This window comes from Mustelus asterias, chromosome 20 (assembly GCF_964213995.1).
Source record: "Mustelus asterias chromosome 20, sMusAst1.hap1.1, whole genome shotgun sequence".
In the NCBI taxonomy this organism is placed as follows: Eukaryota; Metazoa; Chordata; class Chondrichthyes; order Carcharhiniformes; family Triakidae; genus Mustelus; species Mustelus asterias.
Genome location: NC_135820.1, coordinates 27,676,069 through 27,702,002, shown reverse-complemented (window position 1 = coordinate 27,702,002; position 25,934 = coordinate 27,676,069). Strand labels below are relative to the sequence as shown.

At 47.1% G+C, this 25,934-nt stretch overlaps 1 protein-coding gene across 1 annotated transcript in view; it reads right to left on the bottom strand.

Moving 5' to 3' along the window:
- Positions 1-25,934, bottom strand: part of LOC144508447 (cas scaffolding protein family member 4-like) — a 144,830-nt gene that overhangs the window by 37,439 nt on the left and 81,457 nt on the right. The window contains exon 2 of the mRNA XM_078236368.1: positions 15,201-15,626. Coding sequence (XP_078092494.1) covers positions 15,201-15,626 — 426 coding nt within the window. The remainder of the gene's footprint in view (positions 1-15,200; positions 15,627-25,934) is intronic.

Genomic DNA, 25,934 nt, shown 5'->3' with positions numbered 1-25,934 from the left:
TGGTAACTCTGAAGTTGTGAATCAGCCTGTTTGTAAACACAGCGGTGTGACTTGAAAGGCCCTTTAAAACAAGGCTACGGGTCTTTAAATCCTGCATTCTTCAGAGAGACTAACAGGTGCACACAGCACTGCCTGGGACACCTGTCCAAGAGCAGCTGAGTGTGCGGTAGTTATGCTAGTTATTTCACTGCTAACAGCTGAGCATGCTGTAGTTACGCTAGTTATTTCACTCCAGCGGAAAAGAACCTCAAAGGAAATTCTTCGGTTTACACGGCCAATAGAGTGCTCCCTCCCTACGCTGCTGCATCAGTAAAGCAGACAACAGCCATTCAGCCAAACAAGGCCACGCCATAGGGCATTTAAGAGTCAACTATCTTGCTGTGAGCCTGGAGTCACTTGTAGCTCAGACTGGCTAATCAGCCCTAGGTGGTTTAAAAAAAATTATTTTAAATATGTGCTACAAATAGTAGATAGTGAAATCATTGCAACCTCCATTCGCAGACAGACACACTCAAACATACACAGGCACTGACAGATACAGATACACACATACGTGTACATGTGGACAGGATTTTCCACACCTTCCCCCCACAAAGCATGCTTTTCAGCAGCCTTGGCATCTTCTGGTCCCACCAATGTCAACGCCGTTTGCATGGCTCACCCATCCCACCACCAGGGAACCTACCGCAGAGGCTTGCCTTCAGCAGAACCGGAATATCCCTTCCGGATGAGGAACAGGAAAATCCCATGCACAGCATTTTGCAAACTACTCAGTGCTACTGAATATCACCCAATTGCCAGCCTGCAGCAGGATTTGGACAACATTCAAGCTGGGAAGTAACGTTCAGGCCAACTAATTATCAGGTATGAGAAAGCCCAAGGATCTCCTCTAATCTTCAGTCACACCACCATTGCTGAAACCAATCTCGCTCCCTATTAAATGTGTCAATTCACCGCAGGCCAACCAGCTTCTGTTTACAGGACATTGCAACACTCTGAAGCAAAAAGCCGCAATGTGAATCATCATATGACTAAGTTGACACTGACATGTACTGACTTCTTCACCATGAGAGAGATTTCAAGTCAGTTTCAGTCAACACCTTCCTGCTAAAATCCATGGAAAAGAGGACCAAGTGCTGGAAAATGGGATTAGAATTGATAGGTGCTTGATGGTCAGTGCAGGCACGATGGGCCACAGGGGCTCTTTCTGAGCTGTAAAACTCTCTGGCCACAATCTTACCAGCTCGCTGCACTGGTCAATCGGCACAGCAAGCCGGTAAGATTGCGTGAGATCCGGTTTGCATCAGGCATGAATGGGTTTTCACTGCCAGAAATCTTACTGGCCCTGTTTAACTGGTGAGATTGGCTCCACGCTCATAAAGGGCACCAAGCTGATTTAAATATTAATAACATGATTACCATGTAGTGGGGGGAAGCTCTGCAAGGGGGAGGGAAGGGGAGAGCTCTGGAGGGGGGAGTTCTGAACGGGTGTGATCGGCGTGGGGTACACAAGGGGGGGTGAGTGGCAGGCAGAATGCAAGAGGGGGGCGTGACTGGCGGGGCAGGGGTGGGAGACTGGCACAGAGAGCGATTGGCAGGGTGGTGAGGGGCAGACTGGCACAGAGGGTAATCGGCAGATTGGTGGGGGACACAACGAGTGATCGGGCCGGTAATCGGTTGGGGGTGGAGACTGGCAGGGGAGGGTGATTGCAGAGGGGGGGGTCGTGTTTGAGGTCCCATCGGGAGGGTCCCAGATATGCCCTGATGTCCCGACCCATGTGAGGGTGGGGTTAGTGGTGGGGGGCTGGGTCAGCAATGTCTCTGGAGGGGTGTTGGGGAGGGGGCCGAGGTTGGAGGTCTCTGAGTTCACTGCAATGGCGCCACAAGCAGTCTGCAACTGACTTCACTGGCAAACTTAGGCTCCCCTGCAACTGGTGAGAATTGCACTTCTGTCCAAAAAAGTGACAGTCAGAAGATTGCATTTTCAAACTCGTCTGAAACTCTTTTCATAAGATTGCGACCTATGACTCGATAACAATTATCCAGAGTCAGCATCTGAACTAGAGCCACAATTTTCATATAAGCAAGAGTCCCTTTTTAAAAACAAATTGTGGCTGTGCTGTGCTTACAACCAACTAAAGCCTAATGCATGACCAAGGGTCAGTGAGGGGCAGAGGGTCCTTATCAGGCACAGCACAGCCAGGGACGGAGCTGGATCTGCCAATCAAATCAATTAAAACAAAACCTTCTTCCATTCAAGCCGAGACTTTCCCGGTGGATATGTGTTGAATTTCCAAGGTGCTGGGAGGAGGGAGGGAAAAGTGATCAGAAAATGCGCTCCACAACCCGGTCCTGATGTCTATCTGCCCCGCACTCTTTTATTCACGAAGCCAAGGTTCCAATACACACAATATGCCCTCTCCTAATTACAGACAAAGGAGGAAATTACCTTCACTGATGTACTTTTCCTGGTATTTGTGTCATTAAAATGCTAGACACTGACTCACAGCTAAGTAACTATGTCTGAAATACTAGCCATGATGAGGAGATGCCGGCGTTGGACTGGGGTAAACACAGTAAGAAGTCTCACAACACCAGGTTAAAGTCCAACAGGTTTATTTGGTAGCAAAAGCCACAAGCTTTCGGAACTTTGCTCCTTTGTCAGGTAAGTGGGAGCTCCGTTCACAAACAGGGCACATAAAGACACAAACTCAATTTACAAAATAATGGTTGGAATGCGAGTCTTTACAAGTAATCAAGTCTTAAAGGTACAGACGATGCGAGTGGAGAGAGGGTTAAGCACAGGTTAAAGAGATGTGTATTGTCTCCAGCCAGGACAGTTAGTGAGATTTTGCAAGCCCAGGCAAGTCGTGGGGGTTACAGATAGTGTGACATGAACCCAAGATCCTGGTTGAGGCCGTTCTCATGTGTGCAGAACTTGGCTATCAGTCTCTGCTCAGCGATTCTGCGTTGTCGTGTGTCGTGAAGGCCGCCTTGGAGAACGCTTACCCGAAGATCAGAGGCTGAATGCCCGTGACTGCTGAAGTGTTCCCCAACAGGAAGAGAGCACTCCTGCCTGGTGATTGTTGAGCGGTGTTCATTCATCCGTTGTCGTAGCCTTTGCGTGGTCTCCCCAATGTCCCCCACGTCTTGCCTTCAAACAACCACACAACCACAAACAGATCATTGTCCGCAGCAAACTACCCAGTCTTCAGGAGAACAGTGACCACGACACCACACAACCCTGCCACAGCAACCTCTGCAAGACGTGCCGGATCATCGACACGGATGCCATCATAGAAACATAGAAAAACTACAGCACAAAACAGGCCCTTCGGCCCAACAAGTTGTGCCAAACATATCCCAACCTTTTAGGCCGACCTATAACCCTCCATCCTATTAAGTCCCATGTACTCATCCAGGAGTCTCTTAAAAGACCCTATTGAGTTTGCCTCCACCACCACTGACGGCAGCCGATTCCACTTGCCCACCACCCTCTGTGTGAAAAACTTACCCATAACATTTCCCCTGTACCTACCCCCCAGCACCTTAAACCTGTGTCCTCTCGTAGCAGCCATTTCCACCCTGGGAAAAAGCCTCTGAGAGTCCACCCGATCTATGCCTCTCAACATCTTATATACCTCTATTAGGTCTCCTCTCATCCTACGTCTCTCCAAGGAGAAAAGACTGAGCTCCCTCAGCCTATCCTCATAAGGCATGCCACTCAATCCAGGCAACATCCTTGTAAATCTCCTCTGCACCCTTTCAATCTTTTCCACATCCTTCCTGTAATGAGGCGACCAGAACTGAGCACAGTACTCCAAGTGAGGTCTGACAAGGGTCTTATATAGCTGCATCATTATCCCCGGACTCCGAAACTCAATCCCTTGATTGATAAAGGCCAGCACACCATACACCTTCTTAACCACCTCCTCCACCTGCGGGGCTGGTTTTAGAGTCCTATGGACCCGGACCCCAAGGTCCTTCTGATCCTCTACAGTACTAAGAGACTTTCCCTTTATATTGTACTCCTTCATCCCATTTGACCTGCCAAAATGGACCACTATGCATTTATCTGGGTTGAAGTCCATCTGCCACTTCTCCGCCCAGTCTTGCATTCTAACTATATCCCTCTGTAACTTCTGACATCCCTCCAGACTATCCACAACCCCACCAACCTTCGTGTCGTCGGCAAACTTACCAACCCATTCCTCCACTTCCTCATCCAGGTCATTTATGAAAATGACAAACAGCAAGGGTCCCAGAACAGATCCCTGGAGCACACCACTGGTGACCAACCTCCATTTAGAAAAATCATCTATACCCACTCTCTGCCTCCTTTGGGCAAGCCATTTCTGGATCCACAGGGCAGCAGCCCCTTGGATCCCACGCCCTCTCACTTTTTCTAGAAGCCTTGCATGGGGGACCTTATCGAACGCCTTGCTAAAATCCATATAAACCACATCTACCGCTTTCCCTTCGTCAATGTGTGTGGTGGACCTCAGTTGTGCCTTTGTCCTATATGGACCACCGTTGTGTGTGTTTGTCATACCTGGACACATCCCCTTCCAGTTTGGTTCCTCCCCTCAGCACCTAGTATAAAGGTGGCTGTCTCCTCCCCCTTGTTCAGTCCAGGTCGGTTAATTGTTGGGATCTGCTCCTGATTCTGTTGTGAATAAAAGCCTACACTTATATTGGCATATCGGTAGTCTTTCGCCTTATTGATAGCGCATCAATTTTATTCACAACAGTTACTAGTATGGAGCAGTTTCTAAAACCCGACAAGTTAGCATTAGACCCTCAAGAGGTTGGAGCCTCTGATAAATTTGATCATTGGTTGGACTGCTTCGAAGCATTCGTCGACACCGCTACGGCCATCGACACCGACGCTGCTAAACTCCACGTGCTCCGCGCCCGGGTAAGCGAAACTGTCTATGGAATCTTCCGGGACGCTGCTACTTACGCGGATGCTATCGAACTCCTAAAAGGGCAGTTCCGAAAGAGCCCTAACGTGGTTTACGCCAGACACCTCCTAACTACCCGCAAGCAGCAGCCAGGAGAATCGTGCGCCCAATTTCTGCGCGCCCTGCGAGTCCTCGCCCGAGCATGCGACTGTAAGGCTGTTTCAGCAGCTCAGAACACGGAGGATCTGATCCGCGACGCCTACGTTGCGGGCATGGAGTCTACATACATCCAGCAGCGTCTGCTGGAACAAGATGACCTAGACCTCCGGAAAACGGCCACGATGGCTGAAACGTTAGAAACAGCCTCCCATAATCTCGGGTCTTACCTTGGATCCCGTTCCACCGACGGCTCCACTGCGACGGCTGCTCCAGCAGGGCCCAAATGTTACTTTTGTGGCCTCCCTAAGCACCCTCGGCGTCACTGCCCGGCAAAGGACGCGATTTGCTCCGGATGCGGTAAGCTAGGCCACTTTGTTAAAGTCTGCCGAGCAAAGCCGCTTCTGAAGACTCGTGGAGCCATGTGTGCTCCGAGGGCGCGGCCATCTTTGATGCAGGCGGCGGCTGCGCGCGAATCGCCATCTTCGATGCGGTCACCGGAAGTGCGGGAATCGCCATCTTTGATGCGGTCACCGGAAGTGCGGGAGTCGCCATCTTTGAGACTGGCATCAAGGCAAGCTGAGCAGGAAGCTTCATCCGTGATGTCATCAGACGGCGACGAAGATGGATTCTTCTTTAATTCAACAGTGGCATCGATTTGCCTGGACCAGTCGCAGCCACATCAACTCTCCAAGTCCATAATGGAGATCAAGGTAAATGGTTATGCAGAAAACTGCCTGTTTGACTGTGGGAGCACGGAAAGTTTTATACACCCTCGCACAGTGCGTCAATATGCCCTTCCCGTGCGACCCTGGAGCCAGACCATCTCCATGGCCTCGAATTCTCACTCAGTGGAGGTCCTCGGGTGCTGTTTGGTGACGCTGACGGTACAGGGCACAGTCTACGAGCGTTTTCGGCTCCTCGTGCTGCCGCGACTCTGCGCAGCTGTACTGCTGGGGTTAGATTTCCTCAGCCATCATAGAAGCGTCATCCTGCAGTATGATGGCCCTTATCCCCCGCTCTCCGTCTGCAAGGCGCCGTCACGGCAGCGCCCCTCGCGCACCACCTGCAGTCTCTCGACCCTCAAGATCACCCCCCCCCCCGTTATTTGATAACCTCACCCCGGATTGTAGGCCTATAGCCACCAAGAGTAGGCGCTATAGTGCGGATGACCGGGCCTTCATTCGGTCCGAGGTACAACGTTTGCTCCAGGAAGGGATTATTCAGGCCAGCACCAGCCCCTGGAGGGCGCAAGTGGTCGTAGTTAAATCGGGGGAGAAACACCGCATGGTGATTGACTACAGCCAGACCATAAATAGGTATACCCAACTAGATGCATATCCTCTTCCCCGTATCGCGGACATAGTCAACCACATCGCGCACTATAGGGTTTTTTCAACGATCGATTTGAAATCGGCTTACCACCAGCTCCCTATCCGCTCGGAGGATCGCCCATACACTGCCTTTGAGGCGGATGGCCGCCTCTACCAGTTCCTCCGAGTCCCCTTTGGTGTCACCAATGGAGTCTCAGTCTTCCAACGGGCCATGGATCAAATGGTGGACCAGCACGGACTACGGGCCACTTTCCCGTATCTGGATAACGTCACCATCTGCGGCCATGACCTGCAGGACCATGATGCCAACCTACAAAAATTCCTTCGTACGGCCACTCTCCTGAACCTCACATACAATGAGGCGAAGTGTGTTTTCCGGACACGCCGCCTCGCCATCCTTGGGTACGTGATAGAAAATGGTGTCCTTGGCCCCGACCCAGCCCGTATGCGTCCCCTTATGCAGCTTCCCCTCCCTACTACCCTCAAAGCACTGAGGAGATGCCTGGGCTTCTTCTCCTATTATGCCCAGTGGGTTCCCCGTTACGCAGATAAAGCCCGTCCGCTCCTAAAATCGACCTCTTTTCCCCTGGCGGAGGAGGCCTGTCGGGCCTTCGATTACATCAAAGCGGACATCGCGAAGGCCGCGATGCACGCTGTGGACGAATCCATCCCATTCCAAGTGGAAAGTGATGCGTCTGACTTTGCCCTAGCTGCCACCCTTAACCAGAGGGGCCGTCCGGTGGCCTTCTTTTCCCGGACCTTACAAGGCCCTGAGATTCGACACTCCTCGGTCGAGAAGGAGGCCCAGGCCATCGTGGAAGCCGTCCGGCACTGGCGCCATTATCTCGCGGGCCAACGATTCACCTTAATTACGGACCAGCGGTCAGTTGCCTTCCTGTTTAACACCAGGCAAAAGGGCAAGATTAAGAATGACAAGATCTTGCGGTGGAGGATTGAGCTCTCCACCTACAGATATGACATCATGTACCGGCCCGGGAAGCTCAATGAGCCCCCAGACGCCCTGTCCCGTGGATCATGTGCCAGTGCCCAACTAGACCAGCTACAGTCCCTCCATAACGACCTCTGTCACCCGGGTGTCACCAGATTTTTCCATTTTGTCAAGTCCCGTAACCTGCCCTTCTCCCTTGAGGAAGTCCGGACGATTACCAGGCAATGCAGGGTCTGCGCTGAGTGCAAACCGCAGTTCTACCGGCCAGGTAGGGCGCACCTTGTAAAGGCCACTCGCGCGTTCGAGCGCCTTAGCGTTGATTTTAAAGGCCCCCTCCCCTCCTCTAACCGCAATGTTTATTTCCTGAATATCATTGACGAATACTCACGTTTCCCTTTTGCCTTCCCCTGCTCGGACATGACCACGGCTACAGTGATTCGGACCCTGAACAAGCTCTTCACCCTGTTCGGCTTCCCAGCCTATATTCATAGCGACCGTGGGTCCTCTTTCATGAGTGACGAGCTGAGGCAGTACCTGCTCGCCAAAGGCGTTGCCTCCAGCCGCACCACTAGCTATAACCCCAGGGGCAATGGTCAAGTAGAGCGGGAGAACGCAACCGTCTGGAAGGCCGTTCTATTAGCGTTACGGTCTAGGGGCCTTCCAGTCAGCCGTTGGCAAGACGTCCTTCCGGACGCATTACATTCCATTAGGTCACTCTTGTGCACAGCGACCAATACGACCCCTCACGAGCGGATGTTTTCATTTCCCAGGAAGTCCTCCTCGGGTACTTCGCTCCCGGATTGGCTGATGTCCCCGGGACCCGTCCTGCTTCGGAAGCATGTCCGGACCCATAAGGCAGATCCCTTGGTCGAGGAGGTCCAACTGCTCCATGCTAATCCCCAATATGCTTATGTAGCGTACCCTGATGGGCGGGAGGACACGGTTTCTGTCCGTGACTTGGCACCCGCGGGTGCCCCGGAGGTCACCACGTCCTTCCGCCCCACGGTCCCTGGTGTCGTCCATTCGGAGACTGCTACGCCTCTTCCTCCCTCAGTCCCTGTCCCCAATGTAGTGCGCCCAGAGCCTGTTGCAGCCCCCCACCCCTCAGCTCCGGTTCCCACTGTTCCCCATACGCCACCAGGGCCACTGCTCATTCCTCTCGCCCCTATGTACAGCTCGCTTGAGTCGCCGGAGCCGTCGCCACGCAGTACCCGACGACTGGACGGGACGACGGATCGGTCCGCTTCACACCACCCAGCGCCGTCTCTCGACGCTCACTGTACGGAGCCTGGGCCGACATCGCTCCCTGCTCAGACGACTCTGCGACCTGCACTACGACGATCGCGACGACGGATCAATCCACCGGTTCGTCTGGACTTGTGATATTGTTTCCGCTTCACCCCCGTGTTGTTTTTTTAAAAGGAAGGGGTGAATGTGGTGGACCTCAGTTGTGCCTTTGTCCTATATGGACCACCGTTGTGTGTGTTTGTCATACCTGGACACATCCCCTTCCAGTTTGGTTCCTCCCCTCAGCACCTAGTATAAAGGTGGCTGTCTCCTCCCCCTTGTTCAGTCCAGGTCGGTTAATTGTTGGGATCTGCTCCTGATTCTGTTGTGAATAAAAGCCTACACTTATATTGGCATATCGGTAGTCTTTCGCCTTATTGATAGCGCATCAATGTGGTTAGTCACATCTCACATGAGAACACCATCCACCAGGTACACGGTACATACTCTTGCAACTCGGCCAACGTTGTCTACCTGATACGCTGCAGGAAAGGATGTCCCGAGGCATGGTACATTGGAGAGACCATGCAGACGCTACGACAACGGATGAATGAACACCACTCGATAATCACCTGGCAAGAGTGTTCTCTTCCTGTTGGGGAACACTTCAGCGGTCACGGGCATTCGGCCTCTGATCTTCAGGTAAGCGTTCTCCAAGGCGGCCTTCACGACACACGACAACGCAGAGTCGCTGAGCAGAGACTGATAGCCAAGTTCCGCACACATGAGGACGGCCTCAACCGGGATCTTGGGTTCATGTCACACTATCTGTAACCCCCACGACTTGCCTGGGCTTGCAAAATCTCACTAACTGTCCCGGCTGGAGACAATACACATCTCATTAACCTGTGCTTAACCCTCTCTCCACTCACATTGTCTGTACCTTTAAGACTTGATTACCTGTAAAGACTCGCATTCCAACCATTATTTTGTAAATTGAGTTTGTGTCTTTATATGCCCTGTTTGTGAACGGAATTCCCACTTACCTCACGAAGGAGCAGCGCTCTGAAAGCTAATGGCTTGTGCTACCAAATAAGCCTGTTGGACTTTAACCTGGTGTTGTGCGACTTCTTACTGTGAAATACTAGCCACAGGAGCCTGTGTGGCCTCTGCTTATATAGCAGTGATCAGGAACTTTACACATCTATTAAACAAAGATGTCCATTGTATAGTGACCAACAAGATGAGGAATTGCATAATCACGGCCTGTACTAGCACTCAGCACCAACACACACACACACACACAGCACCCACTTGATGCAATTAATTCTACAGCTACAAATGCAGCCAGGATAGGGCATGTCTCACTGGCAGGACAAGGTCCCAGCACAACATGGTAATGAAAGAGCGACTGGATGGCCACAGCTAGCATTTATTACTCACCCTTAGTTACCCTGAGAAGGTGATAATGGCCCATATTCTTGAAACACTTCAAGCAGTGTGATAAAATTCTGTTGCTCACTGGGCCACATCGGGTGACAGTTAAGAGTCAACATGGTGCGGTCTGGAGTCACATTTAGGCCAAACAAGGTAAATACAGGGTTGCTATTCTTCCCTAAAGGTCAGTATTGAGCCAGTTAGGTTTTTATGACAATCCAACAGCTTCATAACCATTTCCCCTGATCCCAACTTCTGAGTCTCAAGACCCACTTGAGGGTGTCAGTACCAAAATGAAGGCTGGTAATACAGTGAGGGAATGCTGCACGGTCAATGCTGCTGGTTTTTGAATTAGATGCTAAGGGGTGGGGGGGTGGGGGTGGGGGGGTCCCACCTGTCCTCACAGGATGGATGTAAAATGGCACAAATTTGAATAAGAGCTGGGGAGTTCTCCCTGGTGTCCAGGGGGAATGATCCCTCGATCAATGCGACAAAGGCAGATTATCTGGCCATTATCCCATTGCTGCTTGTGGGAGCTTGCTGTGCAGAAATTGGCTGCAACATCTCCTACATTACAACAGTGACTGCATTTCAAAAGAATTTATTTGGCTGTCGAGTGCTTTGTTTGGTGGTTGTAAAAAGCACTGTATAAATGCATTTTTTAAAAATACATTCAGCGTATTTAACAGAATTCAAATTCTCCAACACCACGGTGGATTTTGAACTCGCGTTCCCTGGATTACTAATCCCCTACACTGCCGTACACAAATAACATGCTGTGAAATTTCAGATGACCCCTGAAAAGAAATAAACTTCCCATTTCTTTCAAGCTGCTCTTCAAAGATGGCATGAAAAGTATGGATATGCCCAACCCTTGCATGTGACACCAGTGAACTCAACTGTGACAAGGTGAGTCTGTACCTCTTCCCCCACTTGGAGAAGGACAGAATTTACCAGCATTCCTTTTGCTCAAGGAGGGTGGGCCCTGAAAATCTACACTTCATGGTTCCAGGGACTATGTTGGCACAATACCCACATCCTGTGTATAGTTTTAGTCACTTTTTTCAGAAGAGACATAATTACATTGGCTAATTTCTGGTCTAATGGGCTTGTCTTATGAGAAAAAGTTGAGTAGGTTGGGTTTCCACTCATTGGAGTTGAGAAGACTGAGAGGAAATCTTATTGAAACAGATATAATTCTGAGGGGCATGACAGGGTAGAAAGTGGGAGGATGTTTCCTCTTGTGGGGGAATCATGAACTGGGGGCACAATTTAAAAATAAGGGGTCTCCCATTCAAGATGAGAATGAGGAGGAGTTTATTCTCTCAGAGACAGCCGTTAATCTTTGGAATTCTCTACCCTCGAGTGCTGTGGAGACTGGGTCCTTTAATATATTTAGGGATGAATTTTTGATCTATGAGGGAGTGGAGGGTTATGGGGGGGGGCAGGAATGGAAGTGGAGTTAAGGCCACACAGTCAGATCAGCTGTGATCTTATTGAATGGCAGGGCTGGCTCACTGGCCTACTGTTCATAGAATCATAGAAACCCTACAGTACAGAAGGAGGCCATTCGGCCCATCGAGTCTCCTATTCCCTCTGTAAGTGCCCCTAGAGCCTTCCAGCGCTGACCCGCAATTTCAAACATCTGCTCTCAGAAAGGGTCAGTTGAGAAGTATATTTATGAAATAAAAATATTATCAGTCTTTCGGGATCAAGGCCTGGACCTTGCTCTCCACCCACCCCATAGCGGGGATCACTTAACCCTATCTAGAGTTACTTTACTTAATATTCTGGCCTCCAGTACTACACTGGTTCTGTAATGAACAGGGAAAGATGAAGCCTCTACTTGGTTTACTGCAGTGATAGGCAACCTAGGCTAGTGAGTGGCTGCATTGAATGGCCCTCCTTCATCTCAGTGAGCCACAAGATTGAAATCTGGCTTGTTCGCTAACCATGTATACCATGTGTATAAGATTAAATGCATTTAATACATGCCAAACATTTATGCTTACTCATTTATATATTATAGAACTATCATCAACTTCAAATGGTTAAAAACAAAAAACTATTTGCACTTTGGGCACAGAGAGAGTGCATGGCTCTCAGTCAATGTTGTGAGCAATCAGCATGCACCTCACTTCACTTGTCCTTGCTTTATACTGGTTGGAAAAAACTACACAGACTGAAATCAGCAGAACATGACAACCCTGCGTGTGGACAACAGTCAACAAAATGTCTCATGGGCCACACTGAGAATCCAGATGGGCCGCAGGTGGACCCCTGGTCTAGTGATTCACTATCTAACAACACTGAGGCTCATAAGTGAAAAACAGGTTCTATTCTCGTTCCAGACGCAGCAGTGACCTAAGTGCAATGGGCTCCTGGCATCTTTCAATTAAATCAGCCAGTCTTCTGTCAGACAGACAGTGGGAGATCACTAGAATTCCAGTAGATCTTCAGGTTGGCAGCCTTTTTACATGGACTTGTTGCCAAGACTTTAGAATGGGTTTGTTATCAGGGTTTTTTGAATGGATCTGCCAGCAGGGTTTTGAATGAACTTGTTATCAGGGTTTTAGAATGATATTGTTATCAGGGATGAACTGACTCCTACAATTTCACATGTCCTGTAATTACATGGATACTGGTCTCCCAAAGATTCAGTTGTTAGTAGTTTGTACAAGCAGGAAATTCCAACCGTCTCTCAGAAACTGTTGAAAAATTCCCAGAGAATGAGCAATGATCTTTCAACACACTGGCATTTCAGACCCTGTTATTAAAATCCTGCAATCCCATTCCCAGGACACCACAGTTCCAGAACACGTTCCCAGTTTAGTGTGGAAATGTGAATGCATTGTCCAGTGTTGACATGTGTGGGAAGAGGAAAGCGAGTATGTTTGAGTGAAGTGATGCTGGGAAAGCATTGTGAAGCAGATTTACTCTCTCAATGGTCATTTCCTCCCACTCCTGTCCTGGAGGCATAGACTCCTGCTTGGGTTCAGTTCTTCACGTGTGGCCAACAACTCAACTGTAAAGGCCGTCGTCACCCCACGAGGAGCGCTGCGGTCAAATCCTCCTACAGCTGCTTCAGTTGACTCAGCCCACACTACAGAGCTAACCTGTCACTTGCTTATCAAGAATGTTTAGCACCATATAATAAGCATTACTTCAGTCCCTTAGGCTATCATTGCCTTAAATTTAACTGATGGGAATGAGTAAATTAAAATAGACTTTTAGTATCAGCGCTATCCCTGCTCCATGGGGAAAAGCATCAGACTAATGTTGCTGGTACACCATGAAGAGAATGGTGAAGCAGACTCAACACTGGAGAATTAGAGATGGAGGAAGGACAAACATTCTGACACTATCGCTGTGCTTCTCAGTTTTAACTGCAGATGTTTTCCCATAAATAAACGTCACATCCCCTTCGATCGAAGTGCACCTCCTTCTGTCTTGAGTCTTCATACACAATAGCCAGTCCTTATTCTACACATCCATTTTTAGGATGCATGACAGGCCTACAATTTAATGTCCCTTTCCCAGGAGTGGTTCACTGGATTAACTCCCAACCAGACCAGAGCTCTGAGCCATGTGATTTTATATATATCTGATGAGGAGGCTGTGTACAGAGGGCTAAATTTCCCTTGATATAGAAATGACAAAAACAAAACTTGCTCCTCTCTATGCAAAGGGCTAGATCTTTGGGCCCCCTGTCAGGATTGTTTCCAGTTGGGAGGGGGGTGGGGGTGGGAGAGGCACATAAAACACAGGGGTGGCAAGTCCACCATCTTCCTGCTCACCCCCAAGCTGCCCCCCTCCCCCTCCCCACAACATAGTAGGTGGGCAGACACCAAAACAAATATTAATGGTCAATTGTTACCAAGTCAATTTAAGTTAACCCTTAGACTAAGTAGAAACTGCAAAGCTCAATACCTGGAGCTCAACCAGACATCAGACATGAGCCCTAAATGCTGACTTGGTAATTTCCAGACAATCTAAAGTAAATGCCAGGAGGATGGTGTGGATGGCCATCTCCAGTCACTGAAAATGGAATCCAATGCTAGGTAACACAATCTAATTTCAGTTCCTGTATGTTATCTAGGTGGTATAGCCAGTTGTGGCATAGCTTATTAAGGATGTCCATAAGAACCAGAAATGGCAGCAGTTGGACTTGTCACAGCACTTTCAGCTGTTTCTAGCATAATTCCAAATATCAAGTAAGAATGAGGACAGGTAAAGCAAAGCTGCTGAAAACAGAGCAGCATTTCTCCCAGTTACTAATTTATAATGTCACCCTTAGCACCTACAGCAATGATTTGCTGTTGGTTGATGTTGGTTGATGAACACAGAAACACACCACAAGCCCAAGGGTACAGAAGAATTTTAAAATGTTTGTCCTATTCTCTCCCCTTTGCCTAAACTAGGCCACCAAACTACAAAGTTACAATGCTCACTCCCCTCACTATATAAAGGGTGCTTCAGAGGTAAACATGAGGATTGGTGAATGGTTACAGTATTTGGATCAGCTGCTTCTTCAGATGGTGATACTGCTGGTGAATGGTTACAATGCTTCAATGAGATCCTTCTACAAATGGTTATATTGAGTCCCGCTTTCCAACTCTGTAATGTCAGATTTCGGGCATATTGGGGATTTCTGTGACAGGACTAGTACCTCTAAGCCATTGCCAGTCACACACTCCAGTTTTGAATGTGAGTAAGGATCATTGGTGTCCCCCAGAGTCCTCAGTTCTCACTTATTTCTCCTTTGCTCTGTTTTCAGCAGCTTTGCTTTATCTTTCCTCATTCTTACTACATATTTGGAATTTGGCTAGACACAGCTGAAAGTACTGCGACAAGTCCAACCAGAGGAATAAGTGAGAACAGCTGATAATGCACACGAGTGAGTATACCCTGGTACCTCACCCCAGCTGATGAGCTAAACTAAGTGAGGGTATCATCAGCATCATCTGGTATAAATAGGGGATGGTGCATGAAGTCTGGAATGATGATAGAGGATGATCTTAGAAAGCGGACACCATTGGAACCTTACTGAGTATTGGCCCATTGTCAGCAATTAAATCTAGTCGCAAAAATGCTGTTGCGTACACCTTACAACTGATACACCATTGCATCCAGCCCTCGGTCAGGAGAAGGAGCCTGAAGAAGGAAGTTGGATGTGGAAGACGAGGCTCTTACCTGGCTAGGAGGTGCCTGCCTTCTGTCACCATGAAATTCAGCAGTCAGCTTTGGCACTTGGTAGATCTGACTGTGCGACTGGGGTGTGGACGGCACCTGGTAGACACTATCTCTTGACCCAGAGCTAAGAGCTGAGGACAAACGTTGATGTTGTTTTGTTGGCGCCTGGTAAATGTTTTGCTGAGTGGACCTGCACTGTGTTGAGTAGGATGAGGAGTACAGAGATGGGATGTCGTACTGTGATCCAGTGAGCAGCTGCAGGCGGTTTCCAGGGGCAATACCTTGCCGTCCATGAAGGGAACATCGCCACCATCCTTCATCTCCTTTGACATTCCGTTCTATCACGGTCAGGATGTCTCCTTTACGGAAGGCAAGCTCATCAGGCGTCTCTGCTTTGTTGTCATAGAGAGCCTTTGCCATAAGGTTCTGTGATAAAGAAAAAGGAATATTGAGCAACTAAAGCTAACAAGATCTTTCCCGCTATCAATGCACTCTGTATGGTGGCTTCCAATCTGGCTATGCCCCAATTTAAAATTCTCATCCTTCTTTTCAAATCCTTTCCTTGGCCGGAATGTCACTGTAGTTCACACTGGTGGGATTTTCCCATCCCGCCGCAGTGGTGCATGGAGCATGGTGTGAATGGCAGGTAAGATCGCACCCCTTGTCCCTCCCTTCCATATCTCTGTAATAGTCTCCAGCCTCACAGCCCTCTGAGATATCTGTACTCAGGTAATTCTGGCATGGTCAAATAGCCAGCTAATACAGGTAAAGTACCTCAAATCCAACTAGCTGAAAACTGGCAGTATCTAAAAACTGAGCATTTTTAATGACAATCCCATGGATCAATTCTAATTGGGTAATTTTTTTTTAAATTGGACAACTTGGTTAGGTGCTGCATTGGTATGGTGGGCTCCAAACTAGTTACCGGAGTCGCCACTTCACATGTTCCTCTATCCCGCACACTGAGCGACCCTCGACCCCACCCAAATTGGTTTGACCTGAACTTCCCACGGCCCAAATGTCCTGACCCCAAATCTGGCAATATCCAAAATCCGCCTGACCTCAGTCCTGAGGGTGCTGTATTTGAGGCACTGTACCTGTATTCACTGGCTGGGCAAATACATGAAGAAAAGCCACACGAGTGACTCACTGGAAGGTGCCTGGTATCTATGTAACTATTATTCTAGAAGATTCTGGGCTCAATTCTCACCTGTGCCGCATGGCGCATGCATTGTCCTCACCTTACAGAAAATGCCCCATTGGCATTTCAAGTGGAATGAGAATTGGGCATCTTCTATAACACGCATGGTTTCTACTCTGCCACATTAACACCCAGGCAACAACATTGAAAATCTGCCTTTCAGTGACATTTAGGGGAGAAAACAGTTTGATATAAACAAAGAAATGGAGAGCAATTTGGACACAAAAACATGAACATGTGCAAGCACATAGATAGAGACATGACCATGTAGAGGAACATGGATTAAAAAACAAGAGTGAAGACGTGAACAGAGTGAGAGATATAGCAAAGACATGAACAAGTGTTCTGACACAGATAGAGTCAACAAGATAGAATGTCTGTGTGTTCTCCTGACTCTCTGCCATAAATTCAGTTATGATGATGGAGACACTTGCAAATGGCTACCTCCAAGGTTTTATGCTCAGCTCACTCCAAAACTGCAACAAAAAAAATCAAGGAAGCCCCTGCAAACATTCTATCCAATGCCTAGAAAACAGCTGGCAAAGAATCCAGAAGATCTTGTCCAATTGCAACGAACTGTGGTTCATTAATGAATCTTAAGACTTTGACTCAAATTTGTAAAGGGACCATATGTTGCCAGTTCCCCCAAGAAAGTTACTCAGAACCCAAAGTTGTTGGTAGCGGAATGAACACCACACTTCATTGTTTTCAATACTTTGGCTCTTGTACCTTATATGAATTTTACCCTCCAATTGGAGCAATAGCATCTGTTTTTATGGACTGTATGCATCCCTTGTTTACTCAGCTTGATAGTTAGAAAACATCTGCAACAAATACACTGTGGTCCAGGATGAAGAAGTGCTGAGGGTTATGTTTGGAGGCCCCCGGAGGAGGAACTCACTTATGGTAGTTTTCTTGAATGTATCCTGCCTGATGTCTGAGAGCCACGTGTAACACCATTTATCAGGATAGAAAGAAAGGAGACTTTCATGTCATGACCCAAACCAAAGTACGAAAGGTAATTTTTTAAAAATCCAATCATGGAATGAATTTCCAGCCTTGTGTGTCAGCCAGTCCCAATTTGATTTTAAATTAGGCAGCAATAAATTTCTCCATCTCTTTCACAAAATCACTGGTCAATTGAAGCAAACAAAAGAGTGGAAAATCATGGGAAATAATCCCATGGGACATTATTGACTGGAAAAAAATAGGTTGCACGCTTTAAAAATATTGACTGGAATGGAAATGAGGATCAGGTGTGGCGTACAACAGATGGCCAAACTGGTATTTCATATTTTCACTCAAAAGTTTAAATGACCACCCCACCATTGTTATGGGTGCAACATCTGTATCCCAATCATTTTAAATGTCATCATGTAGGTTCAATTAGGCAACTCAATTCTTTCTATAATGTTTAATTGGAGCAACAGTCATCCGTTCAACTGTTGGATTGAATACATCTCCTGGGGTCAATTTCCCCTCATACATCATTTAGTAAAGGGGGTTCGTTGTAAAGTGAACAAGACAATACTGGTGTCAAGGGAGCCACCAAAATCCAGAGCTGAAGAAGAGTCGCATGGACTTGAAACGTTAACTCTGTTTTACTCTCCACAGATGCTGCCGGACTTGCTGGGTTTTCCCAACCATTTTGTTTTTATTTCAGATTTCCAGCATCGCAGTATTTTGCTTTTATTTCTTTCAAAGGGGTCCGGCTGCACCTGATGACAAGACAAAAACACCCCAAATCCCAACAATGCACCTTTGCCATTGCCTGTGGGTCGATCTTCCTCTGATAAAGGTTCACAGTCAACAGGGCAAAGATGCAGACCTGCTGTGCATGAACTGTGCACGTACAAGATTGAGTCAATTAAGCAGGTGATCCAGATTATACACAGAATGTTCTGTAAGATAAATGGGGTGTCAAATCCCTGTAAGAATGAAGAGTTTTGCTGGCGCATTCTGCTATGGGGCGACACAGTGGCACAGTGGTTAGCACTGCTGCCTCACAGCACCAGGGACCTGGGTTCAATTCCAGTCCCAAGTCACTGTCTGTGTGAAGTTTACACATTCTCCCCATGTCTGCGTAGGTTTCCTCCGGGTGCTCCGGTTTCCTCCCACAGTCCAAAGATGTTCGTGTTAGGTTGAGCTGGCCATGCTAAATTGACCCTAGTATCGGGGGATTAGCAGCGCAAATATGCAGGGTTACTGGAATAGGGCCTGGGTGGGATTGTGGTCGGTGCAGAATCGATGGGCTGAATGGCCTCATTCTGTACTGTAGGCATTCTATGATAATATGATCTAATTTCTGTTGTAGTTCCCTGATTTCTGGTGTATAAGAATGTAGAAAGGTTCATTCTGCTTCTACACTGATTTCTCCTCAGTTGGAGGCTAGTAAAGCAGATCCAGGACAAGTGAGGGTTTTTTCATAACAATGTACATATATATTCGCTTTGATGCAAACTTCTTTTCATATCCACACCTTCATGCGCTGGGTGTTTATGTCAGGAGCAGGGAGTTCAAATCAATTAGTGCAAATACCAAGAAGCAGCCATTCTCCTGGAATCTTTACACTTAAACAAGTATCAGCTCACAAACAGCAATAAAGTTATCATAGTCAGTATCTTACTTCAATGAAGAGCTCTGAGTCCGAAGCAAACAAGACACATGGTGAGTCAAAAAATCAAATTACCACTTGAATGCCAATCTCATCAATGCTGCTTCACCATAGCGCCACAGTGGTTAGCACAGCTCCGGGGACCTGGGTTCGATTCCCGGTTTGGGTCACTGTCTATGTGGAGTTTGCACCTTCTCCGTGTGTCTGCATGGGCCTCCTTCTGCACTGTAGCGTTTCTATGATTCTATGGTTTCGATAGCAGGAATTCAGTCAAGTTCCATATGGCACCTGAGAATTCAAAATGATTGCGTGCTGGTGGCTGGGCTATAAACAAAAGAACAAAGAACAGTACAGCACAGGAAACAGGCCCTTCGGCCCTCCAAGCCTGTGCCGCTCCTTGGTCCAACTAGACCAATCGTTTGTATCCCTCCATTCCCAGGCTGCTCATGTGACTATCAATTAGCTCTCAGCAGTACAGTAAAAGGACAGGTCCCACAATATCATTGGGTTACCAACTCTGGATAGACACATTCCCGGTTTCATTACATGATCCCCCACCTTAAACTGCCCCACCCAATTGATCAGCCTTTATCCTCCATCGTTTTTATGAAATGAAAATGAAAAAAAATTGTTATTGCCCTATTTTTTTTCTTCCCTGGTTTGCTTGTGGTGGTGTCCTGGAGATTAATCTTTCATTCCTGAATGCTCCAGCTCAATCCTAGAGGATTAGCAGCCCTGTTCTCAGACTGTTTGTGAGGTTATTTCTTCTGAATGCTCCTGGAAAGGTTAATCATTGATGCTGTGTCTCAGAGTCCAATGATCCCAGTGTATAGAAATACATGTGTGACTAAAATATTCTCACTGAGCAACGAGGAACAGAACAACATGTCCCACAGCTGTGCAATCAAATAACATAAAAGGTGTATTTTAATTCTGAAAATAAAGATCCAGGGCATTTCATCAAATTGGATTGAAAATTGTTTCAGTGACAGGACACAGATGGTGATGGTCGAAGATTGTTTTTGTGACTGGAAGCCTGTGTCCAGTTGTGTACAGTGGGATCAGTGCTGGGTCCCTTGTTGTTTGTAGTATATTAATGATCTAGATGTGAATCTAGATGTGGCTAGATTAATGATCTAGATGTGAATTTAGATGTGGCTAGATGGGTGGAGAACTGGCTTGGCCATAGGAGTCATGATGTGGAGATGCCGGCGTTGGACTGGGGTAAACACAGTAAGAAGTTTAACAACACCAGGTTAAAGTCCAACAGGTTTATTTGGTAGCAAAAGCCACACAAGCTTTCGGAGCTCTTAGCCCCTTCTTCAGGTGAGTGGGAATTCTGTTCACAAACAGAGCTTATAAAGACACAGACTCAATTTACATGAATAATGGTTGGAATGCGAATACTTACAACTAATCAAGTCTTTAAGAAACGAAACAATGTGAGTGGAGAGAGCATCAAGACAGGCTAAAAAGATGTGTAAGTATTCGCATTCCAACCATTATTCATGTAAATTGAGTCTGTGTCTTTATAAGCTCTGTTTGTGAACAGAATTCCCACTCACCTGAAGAAGGGGCTAAGAGCTCCGAAAGCTTGTGTGGCTTTTGCTACCAAATAAACCTGTTGGACTTTAACCTGGTGTTGTTAAACTTCTTACTGTGTTGGCCATAGGAGACAGAGGGTAGTGGTCGAAGGGTCTTTTTCCGACTGGAGGTCTGTGACCAGTGGTGTTCCGCAGGGCTCTGTACTGGGACCTCTGCTATTTGTGATATATATAAATGATTTGGAAGAAGGTGTAACTGGTGTAATCAGCAAGTTTGCGGATGACACGAAGATGGCTGGACTTGCGGATAGCGAAGAGCATTGTCGGGCAATACAGCAGGATATAGATAGGCTGGAAAATTGGGCGGAGAGGTGGCAGATGGAGTTTAATCCGGATAAATGCGAAGTGATGCATTTTGGAAGAAATAATGTAGGGAGGAGTTATACAATAAATGGCAGAGTCATCAGGAGTATAGAAACACAGAGGGACCTAGGTGTGCAAGTCCACAAATCCTTGAAGGTGGCAACACAGGTGGAGACGGTGGTATGCTTGCCTTTATAGGACGGGGTATAGAGTATAAAAGCTGGAGTCTGATGATGCAGCTGTATAGAACGCTGGTTAGGCCACATTTGGAGTGCTGCGTCCAGTTCTGGTCGCCGCACTACCAGAAGGACGTGGAGGCGTTAGAGAGAGTGCAGAGAAGGTTTACCAGGATGTTGCCTGGTATGGAGGGTCTTAGCTATGAGGAGAGATTGGGTAAACTGGGGTTGTTCTCCCTGGAAAGACGGAGAATGAGGGGAGATCTAATAGAGGTGTACAAGATTATGAAGGGTATAGATAGGGTGAACAGTGGGAAGCTTTTTCCCAGGTCGGAGGTGACGATCACGAGGGGTCACGGGCTCAAGGTGAGAGGGGTGAAGTATAACTCAGATATCAGAGGGACGTTTTTTACACAGAGGGTGGTGGGGGCCTGGAATGCGCTGCCAAGTAGGGTGGTGGAGGCAGGCATGCTGACATCGTTTAAGACTTACCTGGATAGTCACATGAGCAGCCTGGGAATGGAGGGATACAAACGATTGGTCTAGTTGGACCAAGGAGCGGCACAGGCTTGGAGGGCCGAAGGGCCTGTTTCCTGTGCTGTACTGTTCTTTGTTCTTTGTTCTTTGAATGTAGGAGGTGTGATCAGTGAGTTCATAGATGACATAGAAATTTGTGGCGTGGTAAATAGTGAGGAGCAAAGCCTTAGATTACAGGACGATATAGATGGGCAGAACAGTGACAAGTGGAATTTAACCCTTAAAAGTGTGAGGTAATGCATTTTGGGAGGACCAACAGGCAAGAAAATACACAATGAACAATAGGATGCTAAGAGGTACAGACGACCAGAGAGATCTAGGTGTGCATGTCCATAGATCCCTGAAGGTAGAGAGAGTAGTTAAGAAGGCGTATGAGATACTTGCCTGAGGCATTGACTATAAAAGAAAGGAGGTTATGATGGAGCTGTATAAAAAGCTTGTTAGGCCACAGCTAGAGTACTGTGTGCAGTCCTTGTCGCCACACTATAGAAAGGATGTGATTGCACTAGATAAGATATAGAGGAGATTCACCAGGCTGTTGCCTGGGCTGGAGCGTTTCAGCTATGAAGAGAGACTGGATAGGCTGGGGTTGTTTTTCTTGGAGCAAAGAAGGCTGAGAGGAGAGCTGATCAAGGCGCACAAACTTCATAGAATCATCATAGAAACCCTACAGTACAGAAAGAGGCCATTCGGCCCAACAAGTCTGCACCGACCACAATCCCACCCAGGCCCTATCCCCATATCCCTACATATTTTACCCACTAATCCCTCTAACCTACACATCTCAGGACACTAAGGGGCAATTTTTTAGCATGGCCAATCAACCTAACATGCACATCTTTGGACTGTGGGAGGAAACCGGAGCACCCGGAGGAAACCCACGCAGACACAAGGAGAATGTGCAAACTCCACACAGACAGTGACCCAAGCCGGGAATCGAACCCAGGTCCCTGGAGCTGTGAAGCAGCAGTGCTAACCACTGTGCTACCGTGCCGCCCAGATAGATTCTAGATAGCTAGGGAGTAACTTTTCCCCTGAGTCAATAACCAGGGGGCATAGATTTAAGGTCGGAGCAGGAGATTTAGAGAGGATTTTAGAAAAATAATTTCACCCAGTGGGTGGTGGAAATCCAGAACTCACTGTCTGAAAGAGGTGGGAATGCTCAACATTTAAGAAGCATTTAGATGAGCACTTGGAATTGCATATCATACAAGGCTACGGACCAAATGCTGAAAAATGGAATTAGAATAGGTAAGTGTTCGAAGGCCAGTGCAGACACAGTGGGCTGAGGGGTCTCGTTTTATGCTATGAAGCTCTATGATTCTATTGAAGATAAATCTGACAGGCTTTGTTTTTAATCTAACGTTGATTAAAGCTGCATTTACATCGGGTTCATTTTTGTCCCACCCTAGTTGCCTCAGTAAATTCAGCAGGCTTACCATGTTACCATGGCTACATAGGTCCCAAGTGCTGGGAGCCACTGCCAATAGCGTGGCACTAAACCTAATGTAAAAGGGGCTGCAAAGAATTTAAAGGCAGGCCTTGCAGACCCAGCTGAATTTACTCATTGCTGATAAATCAAATGTTACATCGAAACATAGGAATATAGCAGTAAGCCATTCAGCCCCTCAAGCGTATCCCACCATTCACTGAGGTCATGTCTGCTCTGTACCTCAACTGTAATTACCCACCTTTCCCCATATCCCTTGAAATCATTACCCGACAAATGTCTGCCAATCTTATTCTTGAAAGTTTCTATGGAGCACCCACATCTACAGCCTTTGGAGAAGATTCCAAATTTATTTGGCGCATTGTGTGAAAAAATGCTCCCTTATTTCACTTCTGAATGATCCAGTTCTAATGTTAAGGTTATGCCCCCTAGTTCTGAATCCTCCCACCGGAGGAAATTGTTTCTCTGTATCTACTTTGTTGAATCCCTTTATCATTTTAAATACCTCAGGCGGGATTTTCTGGCCGCACTCATCCCAAAACCACAAAATCCTGCCCGAGGTCAATGGACCTTTGCATGGTCCTGTCCCGCTCACCACGATTCCTGTGGCTGGTGGGACAGGAAAATTCTGCCCCGAGAGTTGAGGCTTTGAGCCAGATTTGGCTGTAGGAGGGCATCTATCAGTAGCTGCCATTAGTCAGACTTGACCCGGCAATCTTCATCTTAAAACATTTTTGCCCACAAAGTTGTTGAAAATATGAATTAATAACAACACAATGAGAGAAACAAGACATTTCAGCCCTGAGGTCACCTTAACCAGTGAGACTTAAGAATTGGTAAATAAGCAGTGGAACAACTGAGAAGGCATTGAAGGGAGTGAATTCAATGTCAAATCGGGTATAGAAAGAGAAATAAGAAGGAACGATTGGATTAAGAGAGAAAGAAAAAGAAAAAAGCATTTTTAAAATCTCCCTGAAAAGTTCATTCAAAGCCTAACAGAATGAGAATCCACACATGTAACAGCAAATTTTCATTGCCAGACAGGTTGATAGGGAGTAATGAACAATTATCAATCACATCATTAAAAGGGTGATGATGCTTCTAATTACTAGCCCTAAATAAGTGTGGTGAGCTAAGTTTTTATCTAACATACGAAGTACAACAACCTGATGATATTCAGTCAATGTTGAGACAGATAGTGAGATGTTGTTTCACTGGAGCGAACAGCAGATTGGCCACTCCGACTGCAACTTTCGGATATTTACATTTAACCACATATCTGTTTCTTGCCTGATGTTGCTGCATTTATTTATCTATATTAGTCACAAATAGGCAATGTAGTTACTGTGAAAAGCCACTCTGGTGCCTGGTCGGGTACACTGAAGGAGAATTTAGCGTGGCCAATGCACCTAACCAGCACATCATTCAGACTGTGGGAGGAAATCAGAGCACCCAGAGGAAACGCACTAGACACTGTGAGAACATGCAGACTCTGCACAGACAGTGACCCAAGCTGGGAATCGAACCCAGGGTCCTGGTGCTGTGAGGCAGCAGTGCTAACCACTGTGCCACCATGCCACCCACGTAAATACACACAAATAACAGAAAAGGCCAGTATCATCACTGTTTTTTAGACAGCAAATTCTGGTTTCCCCTTCTGGGGAATGCACAGCCCATTGTGATGTGGCACCGAGACAGAGCAAGAAATTCCAGGTCGTATTCGCACTCTGTGCCAAATTAACTGCCTTTGACCATTTCTAAATCTTCCTGGATTATCCTGTTGTGATGGAAGTGGGATGGAATACTCTCTACTTGCCTGGATGAATGCAGCTCCAACAACACTCAGAAAGTTTGACACCATCCAGCACAAAGCAACCCGCTTGATTGCTACCCCTTGCACAGATTCCACCATGAATGCACAGTGCCAACAGTGTGTACCATCTACAAGACGCACTGCAGAAACTCAGCAAGATTCCTTATGCAGCACCTTCGAAACCCAAGACTGCTCCCATCTGGAAGGAGAAGGGCAGCAGACACATAGGAACACCACCAACTGGAAGTTCCATTCCAAGCCACTCACCATCCTGACTTGGAAATATATCACCATTCCTTCACTGTCACTGGGTCAAAATCCTGGAACTCCCTCCCTAACAGCACTGTGAGTGTATCTACACCACATGGAGTGCAGCAATTAGGAACAACCATTTAATGTTAGCCTAGCCAGCGAATGAAAAGAAATTTACACTATTTTACAGTGATAGCCAGCACGTTATGGCTTAACTATTGGACCGTTTATTTTTCAATGTTAATTTTAAAATTGATAGATCTTTATTTATCATTATGGCTCTAGTTACTTACATGTCGCCATATCATTGAGGTTATAAACACAATTTGAGATTATACCCAAGGAACAGTTATGATTTTGATTGTAATGAACCATGTCTTTGTGTGCAACCTGAGTCAGCCTTTGCTGATCTCAATCTTCAGGGAAGGTCAATGTGTGGTGACTATGTCCATTCGCTGCTGTCTATCTATATAGACATTTAACTTTTTTAAATTCATTCGTGTGACATGGGCATTGCTGGCTGGCCAGCACTTATTGACCATTCCTAGTTGCCCTTAAGAAGGTGGTGATGAGCTGCCTTCTTGAATCGCTGCAGTCCATGGTTCTGTGGGTTGACCCACAATGCCATTAGGGAGGGAACTCCAGGATTTTGACCCAGCGACTGAGAAGGAACGGCGATATATTTCCAAGACAGGATGGTGAGTGGCTTGGAGAGGAACTTGCAGGTGGTGGTCTTCCCATTTATCTGCTGCCCTTGAAGTTCTAGATGGAAGTGGTCGTGAGT